We start from the raw sequence: 13,292 nt of genomic DNA on the forward strand, positions 1-13,292 counted from the left end.
GCAATTCCACGCGAGGAAGTTTCAAGCCATTTGCATTAGCATTTATTATATCTTTGCCTGAATTTCTAAGTTTTCTTGATTCTTCCTTTAAAGTAATTTTTAATACATCCAGTTTGGAAAATAGTTCATGCATTTCTATTTCATATTTACTAAACTCTGCGTCAGAACAAGTACCAAGAATGTTATCGTTTAAACAGTTCACTTCAACACTTAATGCACCAACATCATTTTCGTACACTTCAATGGCAGAAAAAGAATTTTCTAGATTTTGTAAACCATTTACTTGTATAATTAAACGAGTCAACTTACCCTTAATGATACATTTTTGCTTTAAAATCGACTCCATATTCCTGCCGCTGTTTTCACAATCCAGACAAAATATAAATCCGTTTTCCCTGCACGAAATGTCCTCCTATACCAGAACGTTAAAAACTGTCTTGACACATCATCCAAAGAAATGCGCTGGCTCACGACGGACCATGTTAGCGGATGGAAAGTAGACACAAACATTCGTTATTGCGTTTATTAGACTGTGTGAAGAACAAGTTCGTACAATAGATGTACAGGTAGTTCGGCGCTCGCAGGCGCCCTCTTGCAGGGAACAAAATCAAAATTTACATAAGGCGCGAACATTGTTCCAAAATTATTTAAAAAAATATTTACTATGTGTTTTTGTTTAGATGTCAAAATGGGATTTTCAGCAAATTTACTTTTATGAGTACAAGCTAGGCCACAGCGCAGCACAAACAGCTCGATATGTCAACAAAGTATGGGGCGAGAAACGTGTTAATGAATCTTCAGTTCAATGATGGCACCAAAAGTTTTGGCGTGGAGAATTTGACCTGGAAGATCAAGAACATCATGGACACTCTTCAGCTGTTGATGACGACGATCTGAACACTTTAGTTGAAACAAACTCATGCACAACTGTTCAAGAGCTCGGCTTAAGTAAAACAGTGATTTCTGATCACTTGAATTGTTTAGGAAAGTCAAAGAAGCTCGATAAATGGGTGCCTTACAAATTGAGCGAAAATTTTAAAAAATTGGCGTTTTGAAGTGTCGTCTGCTCTTCTCCTCTGCAACAAAAACGACTATTTTTTTAATCAAATTATTACGTGGGATGAAGAGTGGATTCTCTCTAACTACTGGAGACATTCGGCTCAGTGGTTGGACCACGGTCAGACACCACACTTTCTAAAGCCAAATTTACACCAAAAGGAAACTATGGTGACTGTTTGGTGGTCTGCGGCTGGTCTTATCCATCACAGCTTTCTAAATCTGGGCGAAATGATTACGGCAGATAAGCACTGTTAGCAAATCAACAAAATGTACCAAAAATTGCAACACATGTGCTCGGCATTGGTCAACAGACAGGGGCCAGTTCTTCTCCAGGACAATGCTCGGCCGCACATCGTGCAACTGACCCTACAGAAATTGAAAGAATTGGGATACGAGACACTCCCTCTTTCCCCATATTTGCCTGACCTCTCGACGACCGATTACCACTTTTTCAAACATCTGGATAACAATCTGCAGAAAAATTCTTCAGAACCAAGATGAGGCCAAAAATGCCTTTAACAGCTTAATTGCCTCCAGAACTCCAGAATTTTATTCTACCCGCATAAATAAACTTATATTCCGTTGGCAAAAATGCATTGATTTGGCTGGTGCTTATTTTGATTAATAAAATTTTTTTGAGTTATGATACTTTAAAGACATAAGTTAAAAACCTGCATTATTTTCCGGACAACCTAATATATAATATATATATACTTATGATACCCCACAACGCATTACAATTCAATTAGCATTCTTCACTGATGATACATCTATTTTATTACAGGTCAAAACACTTAAATATTCAATATACTAGTCAATTTTAGCAATTGCTTGATTTGCTAGAGGCATAACTTATAGACTGGAAAATTTCAATTATTACTGTTAACAAATCAAATATGATTCTATTTCACAAAGGTGAGTCACTCAATTTAATGTCTACTCCCATATCAATATTTGAAGAAGAAATATGCTGAAAACAAGAAGTCACACTTGGAACCACACTTGACAATAGACGCACTTTTAGACTTTATTTTGTCAAACTCAAAAATAAATTTAATATTTTCAGTTAATTTAAGACTTCTTCTTGGGAAACATAGTAGTCTTTTTCTTCAAAATAAGATGACTTTATTTAAAACAATATACCCTGCCTACTCCATATGGATGTTAAGTAAGGCTCTGTGCAGCAAAAATTCATAAAATTCAAGCCCTGAGTATTCATATATTCTGTATGGTTTCACACCCCTTACCGCTATTTGTAGCAATGGTTTGTCGAATAATTCCATGAAACCAACTCAGCTAATGCAATACTTGTAAAATGTTCATATATAAAGCAAAGACAAGGGCAAAAATTTTTTGAGCAGCGCAGAAATGCGCTTAAAAAGATAAAATTAGACTTAACAGGAATATTCGAGAAAAAAGCCACAAGTTTATGAAATCTATGGTTATGGTAGCATTCACATAGCAAATCTTAAAAAAAAAAAAAAAAAAAAAAAAATTAATGTACATAAGGAGGGAAACTTTAATAAAACTACAAAATACTAAAAATTGTATTGGCATATGAAATGATGAAAAATTTTGCAGTAGTTTTACTATCTAACCGTTCAAAGATAAACCAGTAATATGGTGACTGATATCAAAGATCAAGTGGTCACGAGATTTAACATTTGGCTTAGTTTTAATTCAACACAATGATTCAATTGATGTGACTTCATGTTCTCAATGTCTGATGTTTAGAAGATATGTTAAGTTCATTTAAAAAGAAACAACTACCATGGCCTCAAATTTTTTTTTTTTTTTAAGGTTTCATTTTTGAGTCAGAAAATCTTTCGTTGGATAATATACTTGCGTGCTACATACAGATGCACTTTCATAACCTCAGAGATAAATAAATCCTATGCAATGTGCTCTGATGTTTCTGATCATTATCTGTAACAGAATGGATAACATTTTTGCTAATCTTTGAAATATGGTAACAAGTAGTTTGGCGACATTTTGGCAAGGCGATAAAGGTTACTAGGTAGGACTTTAGCAATAATCTGAGAAGTACACAGTTTGAATCACAGATTATTTTGTCTCAGAGAAATGAGAGATCATGAAACATGTCATGTGACATTTTTCGGAAAATTCCGATTGTGATTTTAGCTAATAAGCACTTTGAAACAATTTCGCTGCTAAAGTGCAGAATCACCCACTTATTTGTTTGCCGCTTTAGACAAGAGTACAGTCAAAAGTCGTTAATCCAGACTTGTCGGGACTTCGGCGATTCCGTATTATCGATTTTTCCGGACTATAGATCATCAGTTTAAATCTGGTAAGACGGCATGCAGAAATTATAAAATTAAAAATATGAAACCGTAATTTATGAAATAAAGAACAATTATGATCTAAAGGGTATCAAAACTTACAAAAAGAAAAAGCTTAATATTTATTTGTTTACTTTATTAAACATTTCTTACAATGTAAGTTGTTTAAGTTGCTTCGTTTTATGTGATAATACTTTCTCTTTAATTCTACAAACAGACATAATTTCTCCTTCAGTTACAAAGTTCTGCTGTTCAAGTCCTCTAATTGCTGTGTCGAGAATACCGACTAATTTGTCAATCGAAATTTTTTCATTTTCAATAACCTCTGTGTCACTTTCTTCACTATTGGAAGCGAATTATAATGACGAGGAATTTGATTTAAATCATATAAAAGACAGAGTACATCGAGATGAAATACTACATTTAGTAAGGAATTATAAGTCAAATAAGATAAAAACATCTGCCCTGAAGATAAGGATAGTGCTGACAGATCAATTTCCAATTCATTGCGCGCTGCAACGCAACCCTGTTGACGTTGAAAAATCTTTCGCTGAAGCTCGCGAAGATAGAGGGGAAAGGTAAAATGGTGGAAGTTGTTGAACTGAAGTTCAGCAAAAGGAAATATCATCGTGGCCATCCTGTTGAGGGGCAGTGGATATTTGAAGGTGTGGAAAGAGGGTCTGGGAGATTATTTTTAGTGGCTGTGCATAATAGAAGTAGGGATTTATGATTTTATTTATTTGTGAACCATAGTATGAATTTTCTGGATAGTGTGCCTGGCTGTCATATAAATACAATAGTGATTATGTGGCGGCATGTTAAAGGCAGTATGAAATTGTTATTTCTGCTGTTCGAAAAAGCATTAATTCATGGTAAGTGCATTTTATTTTATTTTTGTTCTTATTTTGTAGAATGTTATGTTCATTTTTTTTTAGTATAAAATTTCTGTCGTTATTGTTGTTTTTTTTTTTTTGATAATACTAAAATAAACTAAAATAAATTGTTTGAAATTTATTTTAGTTTATTTTGTTAATAACTGCGTAGCGTCTAGATTATGTAATTCGTAGATGTTTTTTAAAGTTGAAATAGAACGCTGTGTACATGGTATTCTTTGAAATTTATTGTTGTTATGTTAATTAATTAAAGCGAGGTGTGCGTAGTTCGCAGATTCGTTACTTTCCCATGTTGTGCAATTTAAAGATGTTTCTTTTTTTTTTAAAGTTTAAACAGGATGCTATGTACATGGTATTCTTTGAAATTTATTGTTGCTATGTTAATTTTTAAAGTGCGGTGTGAATAGTTCGTAGATTTGTTCATTGCCTAGATTGTGCCATTCGTAGATGTTTTCTAGGTTGATCTTTGGATTATGGTAACTTGGCGAAAATTTGGCGACCAACTCTGCTACAGCAACCCTCTATTTTTTTTTTTTTTTTTTTTTGCCGCCATTTTGTCTTCACGAAGTAAAGACATGTTTCTTTTCTTTTTATTTACTCAACACTTTTTCCAACAATCTGCTAGCTGAATTACACTTATGCTAGAAATTTTATGGAACAAAACAGCTTAATCATGACAAATATTCACTGCAAAATTGGGAAAAAGTGCACAATCGCAAACTCCTTGCGCATTTTTCAGAATAGCACATACACAAAAACCATTTACACGTCGACTTATTTTTACTTAAAAATATCCCAGAATTGCACAAAAATGGCATTGCACACACTCTTGACTTTATCCATCTACACTGCTATTTTCTCATAAATTACAAAAATTTGCATGAAAATGCAAAAAAATTCTGTGAAACTTTAAACTTGGTAAAAAGCACATTAATTACACGAAATTACCTGATCACGAAAAAGTATATACCCTTTCCAAGGATGAACATTTCCACGTATAAAATAAATAAAATATCCAAAAACTTTTACTTCTAAATTATCTATTATATTATAAACGTCACCAACAAATTCATACCGCAAACATTACAAATGGTTACAAATACTTAGTGTCAAATATTTAAATTATTTCCATACACATTTACTTCAACTGAAACGTATACCAAATTCCTACAAACATAAAATTCACAAAATAACTACAGTCAAAAGTCGTTAATCCGGACTCGTCGGGACTTCGGCGATTCCGGATTATCGATTTTTCCGGATTATAGATCATCAGTTTAAATCTCGTAAGATGGCATGCAGAAATTCTAAAATTAAAAATGTGAAACCGTAATTTATGAAATAAAGAACAATTATGATCTAAAGGGTATCAAAATTTGCAAAAAGAAAAAGCTTAATATTTATTTGTTTACTTTATTAAACATTTCTTTCAATGTAAGTTGTTTAAGTGCTTCGTTTCATGTGATAATACTTTCTATTTAATTCTATTAAACAGACATAATTTCTTGTTCAGTTACAAAGTTCCGCCGTTCAAGTCCTATAATTGCTGTGTCAAGAACACCGACTAATTTCTCAATCGAATTTTTTTTGTTTTCAATAACCTCTGTCACTTTTCTTCGCTATCGGAAGCGAATTATAATGACGAGGACCTTGTTTTAAATCATATCAAAGACGGAGCATATCGAGATGAAATACTACATTTGGTAAGGAATTATAAGCCAAATAAAATAAAAACATCTGCTCTGAAGATAACGATAGTGCTGACAAATCAACTTCCAATTCATTAGGCGCCCGCCGCCGAGCAGCGTGAAATTGATAAACAGATTTCGGATTTCAAAACATACTTTCGCTTTAGATCCTTTACATATTAACAAATATATATCGGAAATTCTATTTGATATAATCGAAAGTTTAAGCTTACTTTTATAAAATTGCTCTTACAGTCTGCAAAAAATAATAAGCCGGATGCAATTCGAAAATTAAGGAACAATGCAATCATCAACATTAACTGAAATAGATAATTAGATAATTTTAGCTTATACGTCCATTATACATAAAATGCGCACGCGAAAACGTATTCTGCACTTGCGCACACTCATATGCGCAGTCGTAAAAGGTCTTACGCGCACGCGTGAACGCCTCTGCGCATGTGTCAATGTTGCGCATGCGCAGAAAGTTTTTAGTTTTGATGTCCGGATTATAGATCATTCCGAATTATGGGTGTCCGAATTAACGACTTTTGACTGTATCATTTAATTAAAATATCACTAAACTATGTACACGTCGATTTATTTTTACTTAAAAAAAATCCCAGAATTGCACAAAAATGGCATTGCGCACACTCTTCACTATATCCATGTACACTGCTTTTTTCTCATAAATTAGAAAAATTTCACGAAAATGCATGAAAATTTTGTGAACCTTTAAATCTGGTAAAAAGAACATATATGAAATTACCTGATCGCAAAAAATATATACCCTTTCCAAAGATGAACATTTCCACGTATAAAATAAATAAAATATCCAAAAACTTTTACCTCTAAATTATCTATTATATTATAAACGTCACCAACGAATTCATACCGCAAACATCACAAATGGTTACGAATACTTAGTGTCAAATATTTAAATTACTTCCATGCACGTTTACTTCAACTGAAACGTATACCAAATTCCTACAAACATAAAATTCACAAAATAACTATCATTTAATTAAAATATCACTAAACCATGTACACGTCAACTTATTTTTACTTAAAAAAACATCCCAGAATTGCACAAAAATGGCATTGCGCACACTCTTCACTATATTCATGTACACTGCTTTTTTCTCATAAATTAGAAAAATTTCACGAAAATGCATGAAAATACTCAACATATTCCAAAATACTACAAACATATAACTCACAAAATCACGATCATTAAATTAAAATATAATTAAATTAAAAAACACTACTTAAAATATAAATAAGCACATACATTAAATTAATAAAAATTAGATTACAATCCTAATTACTTTAAACTAAATCATTGCTAATAACAATTTTCCAATAATATCATATTAATTTATTTACTCCTTACATTTAGAACAATGCATAAAAATAATATCCTCAAATGATTAAAAATACTAACCTACCTAATCTTCAGAATCTTTATTAGGTGACACGCACACTTCCACTATTTCACGCAACATACAATGAAGCTTAATACAAAATAATATAGTACTACAGTTTTCCAAATTCCCCCCCCCTTTTCCGATTAAAGAACTGTAATTCGTCCATTAATGTCACATGACATATCTCATGATCTCTCATTTCCCTCACACAAAATAATGTGTAATCGGAACTGAGTACTTCTCACATTATTACCAAAGTCCTAGGTAGTAACCTTTATCGCCTCCAAAATGTTGCCAAACTACCAGTTACCATATTCCAAAGATCAGCCTAATCTTCTTCAGAATCTTCATTACGCCGCTACAGTACTACTGCTAATTTCTAAATCCTAAATCCAATAGTCAACTGGAAGTCTATTCACCAAGTAATAAGAAATTAATAAAATTTCACCTATACTCAAACTACTTTCAGCAAACCACGTACCCTTCCTTACAGTCCTTTTCACAAAATGTCCATTTTCACCATATTTCTTGCACCGCTATTTAAACTTAACTGTAATATCCTTCCTTTCACACAATCTCAACTTATTATTATTATCAGATAAACGCATTAAAAATTTAGAATTCACTTTACATAGCGCCATGCAATCCGAAAATTAATCAACACTATTTCACACAACACACAATGAAGCTTTTCCAAATTAAACCCTTTTTCCGATTAAAGAACTGTAATTCGTTCATTAATGTCACGTTTTACACAACACAGAATATAGCTAAATACAAAATTTCCACCCTTTTCCGATTAAACAACTGTAATCCGTCCATTAATGTCACATGACATATCTCATGATATCTCATTTCCCTCACACAAAATAATGCGTAATCGGAACTGAGTGCTTCTCACATTATTACCAAAGTCCTAGGTAGTAACCTTTATCGCCTACCAAAATGTCGCTAAACTGCCTGTTACCATATTCCAAAGATTAACCATTTTTTAAGTCAAAACATATCGCTGTGTACATGGATTCTTGTCAAATATTTTTGGTTAGAAACTTTATGTTTTTGCTATCTAATTTTTTTGTTTTTGTTTCGAATTTTTAGCTTAAATTGTATGTTCAAAATGTGGTTTTTGCATGTGCGAAAACAGCGTTTTAGACATTTTAGGCTTAAAGTTTGAAATGTAGACAAAAGATTTAGATAGTAATATGGCAGCATGGAGTTTCTCGCAAAAAAATTTTGGCGAGAAATTTGGCGACTTGAGGGCGCATATCAGAGTAGTTCCGTCATTTTAAACAGGGTGTGTGGTAAAATCAGAGACGGACAAAATAGTAGAAATTGATGAAAGCATTTTTTTAAAAACAAAAATGAAGTGAATTGGATAATAATTGTTTATTAAATAAGTTCTTTAGAATTCCATAGGATTGACTAGTGTAACTTTGGCAGGATTACTGAAAATTTTCATGAATCAATGGTAGCCAATTGGTCTATGGCATAATACACAATTATCAAAATTACACCATTGGAAATTCATATTATTTTGAGAATAGTACTACTACTTACAAATAGCAGTTAGTTAATAAAAAAAATCAAAACAACAACCTTTAAATTTTAGTAGATTATACAGTTCTATTCAAGCTTTCATAAATATTCTATTCCTCTCTTCATCCTCTCAGGCTGAAATAACACACCATTTAAATTCTGGATGATGAAGTGAACCGGCCTTTCATGAAATCTTCAACATAACTATATAAAATGAAATAACATAGCATATGGTTTTAAATCACAGTATTCAATTTGAAAGGCATATTACATGGAAATTATTTGCATTTCCTTTAATTTATGTAATTATGCTTAATTCAAATTAAATCAATTATAATAAAATACAAACTGTATTACACTAAGAGAATATTTAACTAATGTATTACATCTATTAAAATCTAACATATGATCTCAACTGCTTTTGCACTGGATATTTGTTATGAATTTTTATTATATATATATTTTATTATATATTTATTGTATCAACACCCTGATAACAATACAGTGAAAGATGTAAATTTCTTACTTCATTATTCGTTTTAGCTTCTTCCCCCCTTTTTTTGCAGTTTGCCACTGTGCTTCTGGCATCTGGTTTTTACATTTGTTTATTCCAAATTGATTATGGGATGAATTTTAAACATATTAAAATTTATTTTACATTAAATATGCACACACATACATACCCACAAATAATTTCTTTAAGAAACTTAATATTTTACATTGCATCAAAATGAAACCTATACGCATCTTGCATTTTTTCCAATTTGTCTTCTTTTCGTTCTTTCCAATGCAGAAGAACAACAAGCAATGATAAAAATACACAGGTCCCAATCAATGCAATACCTGTTTTCAAGACAAGATGACTAGGAGTTACGAACAGTTTTGTTACCCATTTATTTTCATCAACAGGAGGATTAGGTATGACAACAATTTGAGAGTTAGGAATGATTTGGGTCCAATCATGCTTATGAACATTCTTCTTGAATTTTGCAGGTATGGATATAGTTAAGATATCAATGAAATTAGGAGTTTGACCAAGTCCAAAAATTGAATATGGAAGCTGTAATGGGAAATGAGCAGACTGTGACATTTGGATTGAAGTGCTGACAACTGGCTGGCCATCCTGCTTTGTCATATTGTATCTAACCATTGGTCCTGGTTGATTTACTCCATAAGGTTCCACTGGGCATCTTGAGCAAAGTCCACTAAGTACTAAAACTTTCACAAAACATGAATCAAACACTTCTGTATTTTTAAAAGCATGTATCTTCCACTCTTCTTTAGTATTTGAAGATGCAAGTATATCTAAAATGCCATCTTCATATAAATCAAAAAAAGCTAAAATCTGAATGTTCTGAACATCTTTCAAACCAGGAACCTCCCATTCAATTTCTAAACATCTATCATATGAACAATTCTGACAATTTTTACATGGTATATTTCTAAGAATAACAGCTCTAACATCAGATGCATTTCTTTTTGATTGTAACACAGTTAAAAAATCAGGATAGCCATCCAAATCTATATCGCCTACTCTGAGAGTAACTGGTAATGCTACCATTTCTAAAGTAGAGCCAATCGGCAGTTTAAAACCCCAGTTACTCTTATCTTTTGGGTTGATAAAATTATCCAACAAGATATGCCAATGAGAAACATTATCCGACACTAGAATTGCAGACTTTTCACATTTACGATCATAACAAACGGGCATAATGTGATCCAATTTTCCATCCAGATTTAAATCTACAAATGTTGACTGCCATTTAAATACTATTGGTTCTAAATTTAAAGTTGGGTAAGACAAAGAATCATTTCTCATGAATTCAGTTCCAGTATAACACCAGACTTCCATATTATATTCTCCCATTATCAGCAAGTCCGGCAAAAAATCATTATTCAAATCTATCAGTCCTGAAGAATGAGGATTTCTAATAGTTTGTCTAACCAAGTGTTGTAAGCTTTGATTTTTAAATTTTTTGTCTTCAGATGAAAACCAAACATATCTTTCTTTGTCCCTTGTCTCACCAATAATGTCTGGAATCATATCTCCATTGAAGTCTACAACTATAGGCTGATTTGTAACAGTGAAAATAGTATCGGATTTGCAATTAATAGTGCCATTGCTTCCCCATAATATTTTAACTTCATTTACACCACGATCTATTGACAAAGTGATCATGATATCAATAACAGTATCTCCATTAAAATCTCCGGGTATAACACTTGTTATCACATTACTATACGAACAGTTAACTAATGGTTGAAAATATGGTCTCTTTTCACTACCTTGAAAAAGCTGTAATTTATTACCCCCTTGTTGTATGGCAAGCATATCAGTAAATTCATCGGTATTAAAATGACCAAAAGCTGATATCACACCAAAATCTTCATTTAATGGGAATATTTCACTAGTAATATCTTGAAATTCAAATGCTAGTAATGTCCGATGTAACATAAACATCATACAACACCAAACAAAAATCCTTTTTCTCATTTTGCTCCCACAGAAACACAACGATAATAACGAAACCTCATACTGTCATGCACTGCAACATTTATCTAAAGTCGGTATTCGCAGAAGATCTTCGCAAGGGAAACAGGGAAGAATCCGTCTGAAATTCAGGAGAGGAAAATGCTCAGTTATATGCTGAGTGGTTATTATGGTCAGGTGTTTTTTTTTGGGAGGGGGGACATCAGCGTTAACACTAGAGTTCCGAAGAATATCCTAAAAGAGGTTATCACATCTAGCGACTGTCCCTGGTAGACGGGACTATTCTGAGAAACGAGATTCTGGTAACACTGGTTCCTAGAAAATTCCTAGAGGATTTCTAGAAAAAAGGCCTCCGCTGCAAGTGAAGTACCACCTAGCTACGGAAACAATGCACCGGCTACGCGAGATTTTTTTTAACTTGGCCGAAAATGTTTTAGCTGAAGCTCTGTCCCGCTTAGAGATCAACCAATCAGACGAAAGTTCTGCTTTTGAAGGATCACGTGATCCCGATCTGAGCGATAATCGATTGCTGTTTGACATTCAAGTCGTTGTAGTAAGTGAAAATGGTAACTAGCTATGTGGGTTTCCTGAAGATTGGGTCCTAATCACATTATGTTTCGGCTACGCGAGACTTTACATTGAAAGGAACAATTCTCAGAACCCGCACATTTCCAGGAAATCCACGTAGCTAGGTCAGCATATTTCACAATTGCACATCTGTGTAGCCACCGAGGGAGTGGCTTCTAGGATGGACCAATCGACATGCAGTAATATTTCTGTCATGTCATATGACCTAAGGCTACTATAAAGGGAAGTTGAATCATCATCCATTTTGATTATAATGTTTATGTCGTCCATTTACGAACTATATGATGATTTTTGCAAAGCATCTAATACTACTGAAAAAATGATGGTTGCTTTCGAAGCATTAAAGATATATGACTCTATCAATCAAGATTAATAACAGCAATAGACTCAATTACTCTAAAATAGCATTTTACAACTGCAATGGTATCATTAGGCAACATCTACAAGTAAATCAATTCATCAATAATAAAAACCTGGACTTCATGTTAGTAAATGAAACTCACTTAAAGCCAAATAAAAAATTTAAAATAGCAAACTACACTGTTTATAGAAAAGACAGACTTCATAATATTGGTGGAGGAACTGCTATAATTGCTAAAAATTCTATAAAACATACTGAATTCCTCCTGCCTGATTTCAATAGCATTGAAGCATGCGCATGCCTTGCCTACAGCAATAATCATACACCCTATCTAATAGTTTCTGTTTACAAACCTCCTATGAAAATACTCAACACTGCTGAAATTGAATATATTTGTAACCTTGGATATCCTACAATCATTGCAGGTGATCTAAATTGTAAGCATCCTGCTTGGAACTCTAAATTCACTAATAGCAATGGTATCAGACTTTATAATCTCATGCAAAACTCCACTATCAATATCCTGGCTACTACAGATCCTACCCATATTAGCTCTCATCATAACCATACCCCAGATGTTCTGGACATCCTTATTACCTGCAGTATTCCGCAAATTCCTGAACTTGTCAACTTAAAAGAGCTTGACTCTGACCACAATCCTATCATGTTCACACTCTGTAATTTTATTCACTATATGCAGCCAAACCCCACCAAAGTCAGTTGGGTGGACTTCAAATATATCCTTGATAATAATATTAATGCTACTACCAAAATGACCACCAGCAACTTAATTGAAGAAGCTACTGAAAAACTTAATAATAAAATTATTGAAGCCATCAATAGAGCTACCCTTAATGCAGAAAAGGAAGACTACTCACTTCCACATTATATCAAGGAAGAAATCAAAAACAAAAATAGGCTCAGAAAAATTTGGCAGAGAACCAGA

General features: G+C 32.9%; 1 protein-coding gene across 1 annotated transcript; it reads right to left on the minus strand.

Annotated features, from left to right (window-relative positions):
• Positions 1-8,737: 8,737 nt before the first annotated feature.
• Positions 8,738-11,758, minus strand: LOC118191683 (T-cell immunomodulatory protein). The gene has a single exon (XM_035362521.2). It carries the CDS (start codon positions 11,398-11,400, stop codon positions 9,622-9,624), a length of 1,779 nt encoding a protein of 592 aa, XP_035218412.1. The 5' UTR covers positions 11,401-11,758; the 3' UTR covers positions 8,738-9,621.
• Positions 11,759-13,292: the final 1,534 nt, after the last annotated feature.

The sequence above is a fragment of the Stegodyphus dumicola genome, chromosome 1 (genome assembly GCF_044657685.1).
Source record: "Stegodyphus dumicola isolate Sdum_Otavi_A_Nest chromosome 1, ASM4465768v1".
NCBI lineage: Eukaryota > Metazoa > Arthropoda > Arachnida > Araneae > Eresidae > Stegodyphus > Stegodyphus dumicola.

Bases quoted from the DNA above. Each gene is read 5' to 3' on its own strand.
- LOC118191683 (XM_035362521.2), bottom strand. From the start codon at position 11,400: ATGAGAAAAAGGATTTTTGTTTGGTGTTGTATGATGTTTATGTTACAT.